The 19,209-nt window shown below is 43.7% G+C and overlaps 1 protein-coding gene across 2 annotated transcripts in view; it reads left to right on the top strand.

Moving 5' to 3' along the window:
• WBP1L (WW domain binding protein 1 like) overlaps positions 1 to 19,209 on the top strand; it is a 62,366-nt gene that overhangs the window by 21,001 nt on the left and 22,156 nt on the right. The window contains exon 1 of one of the 2 annotated variants that reach the window (XM_075717558.1): positions 15,360 to 15,602. The exons of the other annotated variant lie outside the window; for it this stretch is intronic. Coding sequence (XP_075573673.1) covers positions 15,576 to 15,602 — 27 coding nt within the window. The 5' untranslated portion in view covers positions 15,360 to 15,575. Of the gene's footprint in view, positions 1 to 15,359; positions 15,603 to 19,209 lie in introns of those variants that run through there. 2 annotated transcript variants of the gene reach the window in all.

Below are 19,209 nucleotides of genomic sequence, written 5' to 3'. Positions count from 1 at the left end.
GTTCAGGTGAAGGCCAGTTCTGTACTTTGTCCTCTGCTTTCTCCTCTGGCAGGGGATCCTTTCTGTTGTCCCAGTACATGTGCTTCAGCCTTACCTGCTGTCTCCTCTCGGCTCAGAATTACCTGCTGTGTGGCTCCTTGTAGATATGGCCAGGTGGCCCACGCTTCAGAAAGCTAAAGGCCTGGTTTCACGTCGCCTCCACAAGTTTTTTGGATATGATGTATAGCATGGGAGCCATTTGGATGTTGGGCTTTCAGACATTTGGATATTGTGGTGGGAATGAAGGCAACCAGGAAAGCAGCAGACAGGAAAATCCTCCTGTCTGCTGCATCGGACAGTAGCCCAGGAGGAATAAAACTGAGGTGTTCTCTTAACTCTTCTCTTCCACTTTTTGGGTTAGGTCTTCTTGTTTGTTCAATGAGTGAAGAGTATTTTCCGCCAGAAGTGGGATGGCTACATATACTGCTCTCAAAAACTCAAGAGAAGCTAATGTTGGCATTCTCACCATTTCCCACATGTTCTATACTGACACAATGACATTCCTTGTAAATTGATGGCAAAGCATATGATATTTCTATTTTTGGTCTTGCTTCCCTCCACAGTTTAACTCTTCTTATGAGGTGTATCTCTGATCAAAGGATATTAACAAAATCTTTATCATCTTGGTTTTACAAATTTGGCTTAAAAATTCTCTGCTTGAAACTTGGCAAACACTGCCTTGGTATGCAAACAGTGGGGATGGGATAGGGGAAATCACTTGGCTGTTAAAAAACTACATATGGGAAAGTCACATGGAGCTTTCAGTGTTTTATTTATAATTCTGCAAAGGCCTCTTCTAATTTGAAAAATAGAAGAGACCAAATAGTGGCTTCTGGAAAACAAACAGCTAGATTTTTTCCATGAGCATTCTTAACACAAATATTAACTTCACAGATTGTAACACTCTTTCCTCCTTAAATACTTCTTTTTTTTTTTTTTTTTAGCCTTCAGGATGTATAACTGGGTAAACTAACATCGTGAAGAAAACCTTAACTCCTGCAGCATCTGGCTTTTTAAATTCTAATTGTGAAGCTGTAAGAGATGTTTTGTTTTCATTTAGCAAATACATACTGAGTTTCCAGAAAGGTAACTTGATTTACAGTAAGTGTACCCAGTGGGAACCATATGCTTTCACGTTTGTCTTTTAATGAAGGATTAAAAATCTCTTTTCCAGTAGAATGCTAGTTTTAGCCATTAAGTAATGTTTAAGTAAGAACTGAAGCTGGATTTTCAGATTTGGCTGTACATGTGAACAGACGTTTCCAAACACAAGTCCTTGGAATGATTTTACTAGTTAATAATGCAGCCATGAGTTTTATGTCAGCTTGATTCTGAGCAGTGTTTTGCTGATATCAGTATAAGATAACTGTATTATGTGAAATTGCTTTAACAAAGCTAAAAGAAGTGATAGAAGTGGTCTGCCTGAGAGGCTTTAGCATTCTCCTTCTGCTCAAATTGCTGAACATGGCTAACTCTTTGCAGAATGGCATTTAAGGTTACATTTGGAGTCATTAGGTTATAAACAGTCCACAAAATATTTTACATACTTCATGTTAATATTCCTCTGAAGATCAAGATTCCCTGGGGAGAAATGAGAATATACACCAAAAACATTCTCAGTTCTTGAGGTTTATCCACAACTTCCTAGATCACTAAAGATCAACTGTCTCATGAAGAAATTATTACAAAACAAATCTTGATGCAGCTCTCAGCGTGTTTATATGTTGGGGGAATATACTGGGTAATGGCCTTTCTTTTAGTTGTCACATTTTCGTATTTTTGCTGGCTGGCTGAGATGTAGATCGCACTTGGAAAATCTTTCTGACTCGAATTTCGTAAATTTATATGAACCTTCATGTTCAAGAATGCTTTTGAGTCCTGGGCTGTGTTGGGAAAAGATATGGCAAAAGTGTTCAGATATTGACAGAATGTCTGAAGCTGTGCTGTTGAATAGAGAGTGGAGTCCTTTCATTTCTGTTTCTCAGTAAGTCTTATGGGGCGGAAGTTCTTGACCCTTCTTGAAGACGCCAGAGTGTCTCTGAGAGATCTGACCCACCATGTCATTTTTTGCCAAGAATAAATCTGTCTCTACTGTGAAAAAGTGGCTGTTTTGTGCTAGGCACAATCCATGTAAAACTGGGTCTGTGGGGGGACTCTGTTGTACTTGTGAAAATGGTCTTGTCTTTTGTTCTGGCATTAGCATTTACTGCCTTTACTGAATGCTTGGCATCTACAGTGGTACCATCAACAGCGTGTGTGCCTGTGCTCCTTGCTGGTGTGGTCAGCTGACCTAGGGCAACACTCTGAAATAAAACAAAACCTCTAGACCACCAGCTTGTCCTTCAGAAATGAATCTTTTTTGCAGATTCCACAGTTACTTTGTGAAATACTGGCATTTATAGACCTGGCAGGATGGCTCTGGCAGAGTTATCACATTACGGCAAGATCTGGGCTCTCTGTCAAACCCCTGACTTAAGTGGTGTTTCTCATACCTAAGGATGCAGCTCACAAGGGACATGCTTGGCATCTGTGTGCATCCAAATTCCTTCCAGCTAGTCTAGATGAGAGGCAAAAAGTGGAGGACCTGAATGAGAATCTGGTGAGAGCTGCTGTAAGCAGCAGATGCTTGCAAGCTAGTTGCAGTTTATGGACTGTAGGAGCCACGGGTGCATCTTTTTGATTCTGGGGAGTTTAGGAAGGTGCATTTTCCATGTGTTTGCTGAGTTTTTGGAGGTCTAGTTATCCCTTAGAGTAGTTCAAAAGCTAGTTGCAGACAATTTGACAGCAGTACTTCACGCTAATGAAGAAGCAGCAGGGTTGCGCTTCCTCCAGCCTGCCTTGAAAGGAGAAGTACAGAGGCTCAGCTGTTCAGGGCTGCACGACTGTAAGGCATAATAATACCTCAAAGACTTTTCTCTAACTACACAGCTCAAGCATACACTAACTGTGTATTAAAGAACTAAAGCTTGTCCAGCGTGCTTGATCCGATAGCAAAGCTACTTGATTCACCTCTGTTACTGACCTGGTTTCCAAATTGAATCCTTCAAGCATCTGTAAGGGTCTTTTTTGGTGCATGGTGGACAGACTGAATACCACTGGTTCTACTGACTCACTTTGGCAGTTACAACTTCCATTTCACTAATAAGTTTCTACATTTACAAAAGATTGGTTTAGCTTTTTTGACTGAAACTTTGCTTTGAATTTCCCAAGAATTTGGGGACATTTTTGACAGTCACTTATTTTTCCTCATGGTGACTTCAATTCAGTGTGAGCTCAGACTTCAGTAAATAGTCCGCTGTGTGCTGACACTCTAAAAGATAAAGTCATGCTGTCATTTTATGCTGAATTCTTTCCACAAATGGGGTGCATGTTTTAAAAAGTCTTAACATTTTTCTTTCTCATGCCAGACCTGCATTTTAAAGGGATCCTAAAATTTATTATAATCTTCATTATTTTTTGGTGATGTTAAAACCATCTACTAAATTCAGTTGTCTAAAACTGAAGGAACAGTAAAGATTTTGCTGTTTGTGTAGTTCACCTTTGGTGTAAGAATTGTATTGCAGCTAGCAAGGAACACACAAAGGCTTAAAAAAAGGTTCTGCAAATACAATGTTAGATGTAAAAAAAAAAAAAGTATTGATCCAAAATTTAATGAGAAAAGTGAGTAAACGGTAACTCAGTAACTGATACATAGACTGAAAGGGTTTGCTGCTCTTTTGGTTCTCGAGGGAAAAGAACAGAAAATGCACAAACTCCTGGTTGTAATTCTACACACATTAAAATTAATACTAAAAGTAAAGAGGTCAAATTAAAGGAAAAGGATAAGGAAGAAAAAGTTAGAAAATGGTGAAGCGCTTCAGTCTCTAGTAAAGTACTAGAATAAATCCCTGAAGGCTTTAGAAGCATCTCTAAGGCAACAGGAAACAAGCAGTGTGGCTTTATCACGAACAACCTCATGGGGTGGGGGGGGAATTTACTTTAGTTGATTCAATGGATGTTTTACAGCCCAACCTGAGTGAGGGAGCACATTGGTTATGGGATGCTGAGTAGGGATCTGTGTTCAGGATTAAATAGTAATACAGTGGGTTCATTAAGTGACTGGAATATATGATAAGGAGTAGTCTGTGGTGGTGACTGGGGTCCTGGAGGGGTTTGTTCTGCCTCTGTGCCAGCAGTTTGGGAGGCAAAGAGAAAGCACTTGAGATGGAGATGGAGGGTGTGTGTGTGTTTTAAGACAGGAGAACAACTTGAAGAAATAGTCTGAAGCCTATTTCACTTTTCCTGAAGGAAAAGTGCAGAGTGCTTACTGGATAGAGAAAGTCAAATAGAGGGAGTCTGGGATTTTGGGTTGTCTCAGAAATTGAGAGCAGTTGTTGCAAAAAACCCACCAAATCTTTAATGAGGTAGTAATAGAAGTGTCCTATACAGGTATTTTGTAATACTCTATGCTAGTAAGTGATGCGCACTGTTTTGGATCCCACATTTTAAGATGGGTTTAAGTTGCAGACTGAGAAGAGCAGTAAAAGTATGATTTAATCCTTGTAGTCTATGAAAAAAAGACTTTTTTTGTCTTCTGAAAGCAGCTCATAGAGGAATAGAACAATTTGCCAGGTGAACTAAGTTAAGATGGTGACTGTGGTTGTTTTGTTTTTAGTGGAGAAGAAGAAATTACTGCCTTATCTTGCACTGAGGCCTGAATTAATGTTAATGGGAAAGAACATCCTAATTTTTAAAGAGCACTGAGCACAGGAGCACATTGTCTGTTGAGGCTGTGGGAACACTAGTGATTGCAGTCGTCTTAAGAATAGGTTAGAGAAATGTTGATGCTTTCAGTGCAGTCAGTCGTTCCCAGAGCAGTTTGACAGGGTGACTTCTTGAGAAGCCTTTCAGCCTGGTGCCACTGGGTTTGTGTCTTTCATTTTCGAACAGCCCTGATGTTTGAAGCCTGTGTTAAGGAACAAGTGCTGAAAGGAGGACAGTCCGATGGCCAGTCCGTAATTAAATCCGTAATTAAATCCTGCTCACAAATGTTGCTGTCTGTCCGTAAGTTCTTTATGTATTTTTACTTGGAAGATCTCCCTTTCAGTGCTCTGATGACTTTACAAGGTGCAGGTTGGGTCTCTGCAATGAAATTGGTGGTTAGTTTTCTCACTTGTTTGCAGGAAAGGAGGGTTGGTCCTAGTTTTCCAAAGGAGATGTTCAGAATTCCTATTCCCCAAAGTACCTGCTTCAGGGCAAAAATAGTACTGTAGGAGCCTACAATGTGTCAGAAGTGAGTACTTCTAAAAACTGAAAATATTTCCTTGCCTAAGAGTTTCTTCATTCAACAGTCACCCACAGGTCTTTGAGCTTTCTGAGTGTTGAGGACGACATGTATATTGCTCACCTTTTGGAGAGTAAAATAACTGGCTTCGGACAGTTTGGGGGTTTTGGGTTTGTTTTTTGTTTTTAAGATTTACTGTTTTACTGTAGTCATGCTAATTAGCATCGTTTGCCTTCCTGTAAAAAGGTAGGATGACAATCAGGTTTTCATTTATTTTGATTTTTTTACACAGATGCATAGGGACTGTTTGTTTATGCTATGGGAAAATTTAAAAGAAAACAATGGTTGCAGGAGTAAGAGGCCACTGGTATTGTGATCTAGAGCAAACGCATGTCTCGAAGCCAGGCTTTAGCAAGGAGAAAGCAAGCGCTTAGCCTTCCCTCTTTTCCACAGCCTGCAACCTTGCTGCAGAGATATGTGTGAAAAGAGGTAAACCAGTGTGGGTCACCCTGTCTTCCTTCAGCCCCGCTACAGCTAGGGGAGTGTTTGCTTTATCTGCCAGTGGAATAACAAGCACTAATGGAAATTAGAGCAGTTGGGATAATACCCATAAAGGCAGGTTATGGTGATCAGCATTTCTTCCCAAGATAAAGCTGAAATGAGTTTTTAATTATTGGGCATTGAACTCTATGAAATAAAGCATATTTATGCATGCGTGGGGTTGCTACTCTACCCTTAATTGGTTTAGTGGTGGACTTGGTAATGTTAGGTTATTGGTTGGACTGGATGATCTTAAAGGTCATTTCCAACCTAAACGATTCTGTGATTCTACAAGGGGAGCACACGTTGCCCATATACCTAAGGGGGAAACCCTACAGATACCACGAAGGTTGGGGAGCAAGACAGCGGGGTGTTGAAGGTATCTGCCCTTGGAAGGGCAAAACTGCTGGGCCTGCAGGTATGTCGCTGAAACTTAGAAACTGGCTGTGATTCTAGGTGCCACCAGTGCTTTTAATGCTTAAGCAAAGCGCAAACTGCGTAATGCCACGGGTGATGCTGAAACGTGACACTCGGACATCGCTTCCGCCCAGCCGCCTGTTCCTTACGTAAGTGCTGGCTGTCCCAGGGGCGGCCTGCAGACGAGCTGAGCCCAACAGGAAGTCCTTGGGTAACCGGTGGCACTTCTGCTAGGCATAGAAAGCATAACAAATACTTGTAGTTAGAGTCCAACGGTTGTAATATCTCAAACAACTTTCTGGTGCATCCCCATTTTACTGTTAGGGAAAATAGCTGCAGAGAGAGGAAAATGCAGCAGGATGGCGGAGGTGGTGATGGGAGGCATTGAATTTTTTTGCCCTGTATGCTTGGATCAAACCAACTTTATTTGTACCTGGAAACCTACATCTGTGAGCCCTCTGCTTTATGTAGGTCATGCTTTCTGAGGGCTCTCCTGTTTGAGGCAATCCCAAAAGCCCTCCCCGCCAGTTGGCAGAGCAGCAACACATGTGGCCTTTTGGGGAGCTTTTCTTTTCTTTTCCTGGTAAAGCTGTGGGCCAAAGCAGATCCAGTACTACAACAGGGGAGAGGTTAGGCTTTAAGGTCTTGATATTTCTTGCTGTTTCACAGACATGGGTAAACTCTGCTGGAAACTGCACTTAACCATACACTATGCTAGTTTGTTTGTTCCTTATTTTTGTTTACTCATCATTTCAAAATAGTGATGAGTTCATGTTTTTCTTCCAAGTACTTGGAGAGATCCTAAGCAATGCAGTAATTCAAATTAGAAAAGACAAGCTTGTGTTTAAAATGAGGTTTTCTGAAGTGTTTTTTTCCCTAAAGTTGCATGTCTAAAGAAGTTTTTAACTGTGGAGGTTAAGATCTGATAGCTCTCTTAGAGTTTTGTCTAGTGATTTAAAAGTGACGTCTTTAATACTGTTGTGCTGTGTTCTTTTAAATGCTTGTGGTATTGAGCTTTCTTAATAGTTAAACTTGTGGTTTCCTTTAATTCTTTGCTTTGGTTGTATGAAGATAAATGTACATGATCTTTAGTGTGCTTCATTTTGGAAAAGGAGAAGTCCTGTCTTTTTGCTAGTCAGACTATGCCGTGTGGAAGGGCTTTCCTTGTGTTTGTACCAGGCTCTAACCCCAAACTCTGAGCCTTGGCCTACCTGTAGCAGTTCAGATGAATTTACTTTTCTGCTAGATAAGTGAAATCCTCTAAAACTCTAGGTACTGCACAGCCCATTGGGTTAATTGACAGACTTTTAATTTTGAGAGTACCGTAGTGATCCACGTATATTTTCTAAGTGGAAGGAGACTCAGTGAAACCAGTTGTTTGTGGTTTGTGTACCACAAACCCAGTCATCTGTGCAACCCAGAACCCACCTATTGATGGGGATGTAGGTGCCACGGCAGGGCCTGGAGTATAAAGTCCGTGGATAATAGTAGGAAAGTGATTGAGGCTGTAAATATATAGGGCAGTTTGAGGACGTTTCTTTGCCTCAGCATAACCTATGCGACATTACTCTGCTGTGTAACTATTGAACCATAATATCCAGCAGGGTGCTCTGAAAGAGGCAGCTGCTGATGTCTCTTTGTTTTCCAAAAGGATTTCCCAGAAAATCTGTTCCTCTCAAGAAGGGTACAGGCCATATAGAAGTGGTGCTCTGCTGGAAACGGAAACTTAAGTCTCAGAACTCAATAATAAGAACCTCTTTCTTGTAAAATAAGCTGAGGGAAACAAGACTGCTGGTATTTTGGGGGCTTTTCTCAATTTGTTCAAGATGTAAACTTAAGCTCAGAAAAGACCAACAAACTTCAGAACGATCTGACCAGGCTGTATGAATAACAGACCCCCTGGCAAAGTCTTGCGTGATGAGAAAGCCATTTTAACCAATTGTGTACCTCTTGTCAGCTTAACTAACTGCACTGTTCCTGAAGCATCTTTGGGCAATCGGATACCCATTAGACACCACAGTTTCTGAACAAGGTGTGGTTTTTAGGTTTATAAGAAAAGTAGCAGAGGTTAACATCAAAATACTTCCTGATTTGCAGGAATACCATCACTTCACATTACATGCATCTGTACACGTGTGATTACCTATCACGTGCCATCAGTTCACATCTCTGTGGTTGTTTCCCATGGTCAACATGACTGTGCCTCGTGTGAGACTGGATTTTATCTGAACAGTAGGATTTTGTGGAGTGGCACTTGTGAGTGCAAAAGGGGCAAAAGGCCATGACCTTTCTTGGGTTTTGTCGTCTTGCCTTGTGGTGATTTGATGCAATTTGGCTGATCCCTGACCCTCTCCTCCTGCTCTAGACTTCTGTCTTAGGTATATCTTGGTGATGAAATGCCACGTAACCGCCCTTATCCAGTGGGTTCTCTGGTTTTGTGGTAGGTGATTTTTAAACACATTTGCAGGCTGAGAGAGATCAAGTCCTGCTTGATCTGCAGGGGGGCTTGTTTCTGTCATAGTTGGACTCAGCAGTGGCAGTGCTGCATCCCAGATAATTGCTCCATGTATGTAAGTATCCTCCTCTTTGAGGACTTGTAAGTTAAGATGGTCTGCTGTGTAACTGCCTCTTACCTTAGACCGTGATGAAAAAATCCCTCTCCTAGGACCCCAGATGGTTGTTTGGAGCAGCATTATCCCATGAAATCTAGAGGCAATAGAAGAGTAAGGAAGAAGAAAACCTTAAAATCAATGCTAGTCATCCCAGCACTAGTGCTGTTAGCTTTGGCAAATTCTGTCTCAACAATAAAGCCAGCTGCCATTTTGGCATCAAGACAGGCAGACTTGGCATCAGCCCCTCTGGCACCAAAAAAATGCTTCGTGAGAGCTGGCAGCAACACTGTGAAACAAGGGTAAGGCCCAAGGGAAATGCCAAGTAGACATGAGATGAGCACTAAAAATAGTGAGTTGCTGTCATTTGCAGAGAAAAACAAATAGCACTTCTAAGAGTAGGGCATCTAAGATCTCCATCAAGGTTGTGCTGGTAAGCAGCTTTGGGACAATGCTGTCTCCTGTGATGATGTGACCAAAGGACACACAGAGGCTGTATTTTTGGTACCCACATGGTGCAAGACTCTAAAACAAGAACAGACGCTTACCATCTTGATTCCACATTTGGGGGATCTTGTTACTGTCTGCAGGCTCTGCCTTCTTCCCTGTCTGGAGCAGATCGTCTCCTCCTGAGCTGTGACCAAAGGTCCTGTTTGCATACACAGGCATAAAGAAAACAAGAGCTGTAGTGCCAAAAAGCAAGGAGCCAGGCTAGTGTCCCTGTACCACCCCGGACACACTAGCCCTCTTGGAGACAGGCTCATCAAATGTTTAACAGCTGAACTCCCCCCTCCCTCCTCCTCCTCCCCCTCCCAGCAGGCTCAGAGAAAGCTGAGTAGGCTTTCCAGTGACTTCATTACCCACTCCTGACTAAAACCAAAGCCTGACATCGGTGCCCAAAACCTGGGAACGCTGAAGAGACAGAATTGACCCTGTCTTCACTGAAGCAGTTAGTGTCACCTCTGAATAGGGCAATTGCAACACTTTAGTCCCCCTCTGCCTCAGTGGCCAAGGACTTTAAAGCTTTTTAAGACCTCTGGGCTTGAATGGCAGCCCTGGGTATTGAAACAGTGGTCATACAAAATAGATGATGCAAATAGGCTTTGGCATTACAATTACATTGGCTTGGCCAGAACTCTGCTGCTGTGAAAAAAGTGTGCTGGACCTGTGGCTATCATTTTCTCCTCCTTGGGGAAAAAACAGTGGGAAACAATGTCACTGAGGGCTGGAAATTTCAAGCTACGCTTAGCAAAAACTATTTTGGTCTCAGAGAAGGAGCCTGGACTTTTCATTGCCACCACTCTCCCATCAGCTAAACAGCAGAGTGGGTAGGAGTGTCTGGAACAGCCTGGATGCAGCCTCTTTTGTCTCCTCTGTCAGATGGGTGTTGGAGAGGACTCCTTTGGGTATCTCCTCCATGTCCGCCCCTTGTCTGCTCCCTGCCCTTTCCTGAGTGCCCTTCTTATGATAGCTTAATACAGAAAGCAGCTTCAGAGGAGACATTGCTTGCCTTACAAAAGTGCAAAGGAAAGGGCTTTACTGTTGGGATTTCTACACCCACATACGAAAGTGCAGAGGAGGACAGGCTCCCACTGAAATACCAGGTGGCAGAGCGGGTAGTGGCTTCCTCTGCAGTGCCCCCCCCCCCCCCCTTTGGTTCAGGTCTCATGCATGGCTTTCAGGTGGAGGATGTGGCACATATATGCACTTGTGCGCTTGGCTGACAATTGCTCTTCAGGATTCAGCTGGAATCAAGATTCAATTGGAATCAAGCACGAGCTGTTGCCATTGGGGCTCTCTGCAACACTGATTATGTTTTGAAGTGTGCAATTTCTTCCCCCCTGGTTAACTAGTTACTTGGGGACAAAGGTGACAGCAGTGAAGTTGAAATGCAACGTCCCTATGTGCTCATCCTGACTTAGTAAGCTGCAAAATTTTCTTGTGCTTCTAAACCACTGAACTGACAGAAGCAGTGACAGCTGCAAGGAAGAGGGACCTGCCGAAGGACAGATTCTAACCACTGCGAGCCCTTGTGCTTCATTGCACATTAAAATTTATTGATCCAGCAGACAAGTTGCAGCACTGGCTCACAGGCCAGTTCCAGCGTGTAAGGTGTCTTTTCCTGCAGTTATTCTTTGCTCTCTCTCAACAATGATTAAGTCGCTTTGGCCTAACAACCATTAAATGGAAGTGACTCCAGTGTCCTTGCTTTGTAGTTGAACTGCACACAAACTGGGGGACCCATTTTACCCCACTCCTAAATAATACAGTAGTACTAGGCACAACGGGTCTGAAAGGTTTGGTTTGGACCGTGTGTCCCCTAAGCAATGGAGTAGATACTCTAGGTCCTGTAGGTACTGGGAAGTTATCAGACTGACCTGTTTGTCCTCTGGAATTTGTTGATGACGTTCTTTGTAGGCAGCGCCAATGCTATATGTTACATGAACCCGGGGCACCTGCTTCTCATATTGGAAAGTCATCATGTTCTTGTAATGGTGCTGTTAGGGTGGGGAAGTGGCCCTTCACTCTTCAGGAATCAACAACAAGTGGGAAGATTTTGCAGGCAGGTGGCCAGCCAGATATGGTTTCCAGGCAGATCTAGCATGGCGTTGCTGTTTCAGCATTGATGATCTCCCAATGTCTCATGCTGGTTTTGCTAGCAAACAAGCCCCTTTAGAATATTTGCTGTCAGGGCAGATAGAGCTTGGTTGTTCCTGGTTGTTGTCTTATTCTAGAGAAACAGAGATCTGCTTTTATGCCTTTCTATATGTTTCCTTCCCTTTTCTCCTTTATTCCCAGACTCATCTCCAGGATGGGGAAAGATAAAGTCACCCTCATTCAAGTTGCTTCTTTCACACTTTGTTTCGAGTGCCTGACAGACCTGCGTAGTCTCAGTTCTAGCACCCAAGGCTGTGGGCCGACTAATGAAAATGGATAGCTGGTGCTCTAGGGATGCTCCTGTTACCAACATGAAAATAACAGAGTGCACAACTGGAAGAGTCATTAGATAAAATTGTTCCAACTTTATGGTCAACCTGTATATATATATCTAGCTGCAGAACCGTGGTATTAAAGCTTAATTGAGGGGATGTTACACACCACCCATATTTACTGTTCAAAACCTCTCCCTGCCTAGGACTCTAATAATGGAGCAACTGAGAGTAGCCTTGTGCTTCAAGCCTGACAGATTTGAGCTGCACAACTTCAATTTTTGTTCCAATTGTGTTGTCATAACTGGATCATCTAAAGGTCAGGCTGTCTCCTCGGGGTGTATCAAAATGGATATTGTATCTTGCTGGGTTACCAAACTTGTTTGCAAGCATCTCCCATCAAACATGGAAAGTGACTCTAAAATGGCCCAAACAGCTTCCATCATCTACTTCAGTTGCATGCTAATATCTGAGGTCACGAGGCACAGTGTGTGTTGGGCCTGTGAAGGTGTCAAGCAGCATCCTTTGCTTGACATCATGTTTGGGGCAGGTGGCATGTTGAGGAGAGCAGTACTACAGGCTGGTAAAGTCTAGAGGTCTTTATTCCCTCTTTTGAAAAAGAAACTTGCTCACCATTATCCTGTAGTGGGATCTGCACTGACATGCCAAAAAAGGATGGTTGGTGGCTGCAAATTTTCAAAGTAATGTAGATGCCATAATCTGTCCTGACATTAGCCCTGACTTTTCAGAGCCCTCAAGAGATCCACCTACAGAGAAACTGTAAAAACTTGTGTTTGTTCTGTTTGCTGTATCTCGGATAGACACACTCTGGTGTCATAGAAGGGTGGCCTTTGCAGATGTTAAACTCCAGGTTTGTATAAAGGAAGTGAAACCCATTCTGAGCCTGCCTTAGAGCTGCTCTTGCTTTCATTAAAATAATTATTATTTCAGCTCTGGTTGCCCCCAAGTGGAGAGCAATAGAAAATTAGAAAGGTTTTGGAAATGGGCAATGAGCAGCTGAAGGCTTTGGGAAAAGATTTTACGTTAAGAGGATGGGAAGATTGATATCTTTTCTAAGAAGATAGCTAACAGGTACAGAGTAATGAATGGGTGAGAAGATGGATGGGGACTTCTGTTCCCACCTGCTAATAATATGAAAGTCAGATTAGAAGGTGGTAAATTCACTCCTGATGAAAGGAACTATTTGTTCACAACCACTGTATATGAAACTCATTACCACAAGGCAAAGCACTGGGGCAAGTACTTAGGAACTTAAAGAGGAGGGGGTAAAATGATACCAGTTGGAATATCCAAAGCAAGTGCAAAGATTAGGAGAATCTAGGTGTTTTGAAAAGGCTCTAAGTGTGTTGATTAGGGTATTATAAGGGTATGAGCTAACTTGTCCAGCTTTTTTTTTTTTTTTTGCCCCTCTCCAGGGCTTTTTCCATAGTTACCTATAGCAGAGTTTGTGGAGCATGTTACTGGCTGCTGTTGCTCAGAGACTACAAGAGAGGGTGGTGGCTGCTGCTGCTGCAGTCAAATGTGGTAATCCATGCTTGCAAACCACCTTTTTCACGTCAGTCTTTCCAGGATTGCTAAATTCACACATGAATTAGGATGCTTTTGCTTTTCCGCTAAGTTACTGCCTTTGATAGTCCTTCACAACTTGTCTCGGATCTGGAATGACGCTTCGCCTTTTGAGTGTGTGCTGGGGGAGAGGCGGGTGGTTAAAGTTAGATTTCTTCTGACAGTAGGGATTTAGAAATTGCTGCATTGGCTCAGCCCTGGGATCTGCCTAGTCCAGGGCTCTGGATAGCAACAGCCAAAATCGGTATTTCAAAGGACAGCGTGAGGCCACAGAACACATTACTAAAACAGAAAGCTGCCCTTTTGTATCACGGGTGTTTGTCCATAGAATTGGAAAAGCAAAGGTTAAGAGTTTGATCCAAGAACACAAAAGCTGGAAAATCCCATTGCCTGGCTGGTGCTAGTTAACGCTGATGTTTCGTGTCTTCTAGGAAATTACTTATGTGCCTATTTTCTCTTAGGAAAAACAGCAATGCGCTTACCTTAAAGGGCAAGTTTATATGGTGGCTTGAAGTTGATGTAAAAATAAGTAATACTTGTGTATAGTCTCACAGCCTAATTGTGTAGAGGATGCACACAGTGGGGTTCTTGTTTGGGAAACAACCCCAGGCTGGGCTGGGAGGAGGCAGCAGCAGTGGTCACTGAGGGGTTTTGACATGTGGAGAATGGGTGTCTCTTTCTGACACTGCTGCAAGCTATCTGGTGTTCTGTTTGGGGTTTTTTTTCCCCCCCTTTCCTTTTTTTAATCTTTTTTTTTTTTCTGCTGTTGCAAATTAGCATTTGTAACAATTATATGTGGTTTCTCTCTTCTGAAGTCCTGAAATTATTGTTAAAACTGCTACTAAGAAAGGGATTCAGTGAACTCTCTATGGGAAAAAAAAGTATATTCCTTCCCTTGTCAACTATTGTAATGTGTTGAGCTCCAAAAGCCACAAAGGCCAAAAGCAAGGGGAGTTGCCCCTCTGTGAAATATCCGTGGAGCTGCTGCCAGGGCACATGGGAGTGGCGGTGGTGTCCCAGTCCCCCCCGACAGACGAGGACAGCTGCTCATTAAAGAGAAGCCCGCAAAAAAGAGGTTGCTGAACTTTCAAAGTGGAGGTAGAAAAGGGAGTTAAATTTAGATTACCTTCTGCAGTGTCATCTCCTACACCGCTGTGGAACTTGCTGTACTCCTTGCTTGGGAGAGGACAAACAAGACATGCCATCCTGGGCACCAGATGATAAATTTGTTTATAAGGCTTAATTGCCCTTTGGCATGAAAATGTGAAATGAGCTCGAGTAGAATGAGAAACCTTCCGTCAGGGCTGGTCGCGTTTTCCTTGGGGAGAGGTGGTTTAAAATGTCTTCCCATCACCTGTCTGATGCTGGAGAGGCCCAGTCCTGATCCTGCTGAAATCGGGGGGGTTGTTGCTGTTTCTTTAGTGGGAAGTGGCTGTTATCTGGAGGGGCCGAGAGTTGAACAGTGCTGTAAGAGTTGCTCAGAAACAAATGGAGCCGCGGTGGTAGGCAGAAGGCATGGGAGTGCTTTGGGTCTGTGCAGGCTTTACCCAGGTCCCCGGGGTCTGGAGGTACTTGGAGAAACCATGGTGGTTGCTCCTAGGGGCCCAGTGCTGTTCAGCAAACAGTGTCAAACTTGGCTTTCTCCTCAAAACCAGATTAAATGGCTATTTTTGCTTAGCGAGATTTAATCATCACCGAGGAGTCCTCAGCTCTTGCCAACGTTTTTCATTCCGTCCCCCCCGCTTGCAGCATCCCGTGAGCAGGGAGCAGAGCAGTTCTGCTCCTCCGTGGCTCCCTGCCAGGGTCCCGCACAGGCACCGCTGCCCGACAGCAGCAGCTCCCTTTGCAGCGAGCTGCCTGCTGTTACCCAGCAGCTCTCTTAAGGTTCAGGGCTTTTTTTTTTTTTTTTTTTTTCTTCAGAACTGCCTGACCTGATGTCATTTCCCTCTTGCAAACACCCCGGCTGGGCTGCGTCTGAGATATGTCACGGGGAGTGGGAGGAGGAGGAGGGGGAGCCAGCGAGTGCGTGCAGTGTCCCAGGACCCTGTTTACTTAGCATTCCCAGCCGAGGAAGCCCTGGTTTAAATAGGATCGGAGGAGCGGGCTGCCCGCAGCAGATGAGGAAATGGGCACTGTGGGGCTTTAAATTCCTGCCTTCCCATGCGCTGGTGCGGAGGATGAGCCTGCAGAATGCCTTTCCTCTTGGGTCTCAGACAGGTAACCAGCTTTGGTGCGGTGGGAGCTGCTGGCTCAGGTGGAGGATGTGACTGGCTGCTTTCATTCTTATTTCTCCCCCTAAAGAAATGATTTCTGACTTGCCCAAAACGGAACCGTACAGACAGCACTTCCCCACCCATGGCGTTTGATCGGGGAGCGCAGTAGCGTGAGAGCCGCTTTTTATTAGCGAGGAAGGAGCAAAACTGCGAGCTGGGGAAAGCAACTCTCTTGTTGTTAGTGTAGTGTAGGCTTTGTGGCAGGGGGGCTCTCTGTGTAGTGCTCCTGTGCGGGTTTTGGTTGGTTGGGTTCTAGGGTGCTTTCCACAGTCCTTAATATGGAATTGTGTTTACATTGCTTAAAAACATGCCAAACCTTGAACTGTTTTCTTGTGCGGGCAGTATTTTCAGCGTTAAACTGTTGTTTTAAAAAATAAAAAAAAGTAGAGGCATTTATACGTATCTCATCTCCGACAAAGGTCACCAAATGGAAAATGGGAATGTGCTGTGACCCCCAGCTTGGTGACTTTTTAATTGTTCTGGGAGAGTTTGAGCTTGAACAAGAAACTTGGGATAATTTAATAGCTGGTAATGTTGAGCAGAATGAGAAACGGTAGCAACTGCCCAGCTGCTCCCCGCTGGAGGAGGTGCCAACTATGTGTTCCTAGGCTCGGGGAGAGCAAACCCTTTTTTTGGTCTGGGAGGCACGTCTGGAGGGGAATCTAAACTCTTTCCAGCACTGCTGGGATCTGTAATCCACAATAAATAGATATTGCATGATATCAGAGTGCTGCTTGCAGTTTCTAATTTAGAATTAAAAATTAAAGATCAGACCGTAGCATGTTTTAAACTACCTACTTTCAGTTGTTTAGACATGAAGGGAAAAGGACTTGCAGCACACTGCTGAGTAAACAGTGCTGTCTCTTTTTCCTTATCAGTTCAGTTTTTGGTGAAATGCAGCTCCCCCCCCTCCCTCCCACCCTGCTGAACTGAAAACAGTTTTACATAAGAAACTACCTCTAGCACAATGACCTTCTGTAATTGAATGCAATAGCTATAATAATAGTTCACTTGTTAGCACTCTGAGCAAAGAGACTTTCCCTAAAAGCCCCAGAACTGAACCAAGGAGGAGAATTCGGGTGTGAACGCGGAATGGCTTTAGGTAGCTCTCAACTTGCAGTGAGATATAGCTGGCTTAAATGTTGAGATTGCTCAGGTCTCACAGGTGTGTTTTTCTCTAAAGTTCCTATTTCTAAATTAATCTTTTTGTTTTAGAGACATGTTTGGGACAACTGAGGTGCTGCATACAGTGTAAAACCAGAAGTTAGGTGTAACTTGGCTTTGTTTGCTCAAACTGTGAACATCTGGTTATCTCAGTGGGCTGGATGGTGCTTTTTTCTCTGCTTGTAACTTTTCAGCATTGATACAGAGGCATTTACAGGAAGCAGAAAAAAAGGTGTTGCCTCAAGAACACAAGAGCAAAGCTCTTGACTATTTTTATCCACTGGTGAGGGATATAGTGGGAAAGAGCTGCTTGTGGAGCTGCTTCAACTTTTCTTAGTTTTCATCATTTAGAGTTTTAATCATTTTTAGACTTTAAAAAAACTTCAGAAATACTTGTGATTGTGTCCTGCATGCAGAGAGTATTCAGAAATTTCTTTTTCCACTTCTAAAAGAGCAGAAAAAAAGGGTTGTTAGTGAACAGTGCTATTTAATTAAAAGTGTGGGAGGAATTCAGGAACATCTCGTCATGCATCCGCCTCTATTGTCTCTTGCTTTTGCACTCGGACTGTAAACACTCGATTGTCTGGGATGTCCTTTGTTGTTGCTGCTGTTCCCACTCAACACCAAGGGGTGCCGATCCTGGGGTGCCCTACCGTGAGCTGCCTGACGAGGACGAAATGGTCGCAGTGAGAGCCTTGGCTCCCGGGGACAGGCACCCCTTGCTCACTGCTGCACCGTGCTGATCAGCTGGTTCCCCTGGATCTCCCTTCACTTCTTCTGTGGGACCCAGTGGCATTGCAGCATGCCGAACACATGGTAAAAATAGGGTGTTTGGTTTGGGTTTCTTTGTTGTTGCGGTGGGGATGATGTTTAAATCCCTAAAAAGCTAGGTCAGCTCTATCTGACATCAGTGCGATGTGGGTGTTTAAAGCTCCTGTCCCAGGAAACTTGGTTGGAGAGGATCTCAGCTTTCAGTTTTAAGTGAGCATTTCCTGTTAGAGTTGCAGGTGGAAGCTTAAAACATTCATCTAGTTCACTGCATAAATGTCAAAGGGGGGGGAAGCTAAAATATTGGATTCCTAACCTTTTCAGTTTTAATTTTCAATGCTTGAGGTTTTCAGTGTTGTCAACTCTTCAGTGGTTTAAAACAACAAAACGCAAGACAGCCTCCTCAAAGCTGTGATTTCCTAGAAGTGTCTGTCTGTAATGTGAAAGGGCTGGAACTACAGCTGGGAAACTTCTAGCAAGGCGTGAAGGAAGTAGACACTTTGATGTGGCGCTTAAAATGCAAACGTGCAGTTCTTGGAGTCTGAAAGTGAAACTTGCAATAAACAAAACAGCTCTTATTGAAATATATCAAAGTGTCCATGATCTGTGAAAGGACAGTGTTCCTTTAAAGATTGTTGGAGTATTTCTCCAAGATAAATGGATGCAATGAACCAATTTGTTCCTCAGATAAAGGTTAATAAAACCTCTGAGGTTCTGCATCCGCTGGGGGTGAAGATGGGTCTGCTGTGGCTGATTAATTATGGTGATTTAAATATAATTCTCCTGATGCTGGCATTAGTGAGTCAATAAATGTTGTGGATTAGAATTCCCATTTTGGAGATCTTTATTGTGCCTGGGACAGCTCAGACGCATCATTCCTCCCCCACTTTATTAATAAGTATTTGGATGTTTGCACTTAACACTTCCCTCCCTCCCTCCCTCCCTCCCCCCCCGCCCCCCCAGCAAAACAGAATTTGTGGTGGGTGTCTTATGAAGAAATGTCCAGGCTTGATTTATTTCCTGGCCTCAGTTGTCTGTCGTAAGGCAGGCTTACAGGAATGTATCCCCTGTCGTGCTGGCAGGAGCTGGCACCCGAGGTTCCAGTAACTCGCAGCAATCAAATCCGGTTTCATCTTTACCGATCTTACGTGCTTTTGTTAAATCGAATCCATCAAAGGCACGGCACTTGCTCGGATGGTGGATTTTTTCTCTTATGTTCCAAAGGACTAGCAAGTGTAGTGTTTCTGAAGATGGGAGAAGGACGAGAGGCTTCGGGGTGGGCAGCAGTCCTGAGCTGCCCTGGTGATTCAGGGTTCCCCTGCAGTTCTGCCTGTCCTTGCTGCGATCCCACCTGTTGTCCTTCTCTGAAGGGATCTAGCGATTATTTTAATTTAAGATCAATTTTGGTTAGGAACTGGGGGGCAGCTGGCAAACCAGGAATTGTAGTAAACCCTATGGCAAGATTTGGCATTCCAGCCTAATATTTTCAGTAGCAATTTTGACCTACTACCACTTGAGTCTCTTATCTGACAGAGATGCTCATCTTCTTTGGTAGCTTTGTGTTTGCATTCTCATGAGCTATTGCTGATGGGCTTGGCTACCAACACTAGTGATAGTCT

The sequence above is a fragment of the Pelecanus crispus genome, chromosome 10 (genome assembly GCF_030463565.1).
Source record: "Pelecanus crispus isolate bPelCri1 chromosome 10, bPelCri1.pri, whole genome shotgun sequence".
Taxonomy (NCBI): Eukaryota; Metazoa; Chordata; class Aves; order Pelecaniformes; family Pelecanidae; genus Pelecanus; species Pelecanus crispus.
This window is presented reverse-complemented; position numbering and strand designations above follow the sequence as displayed.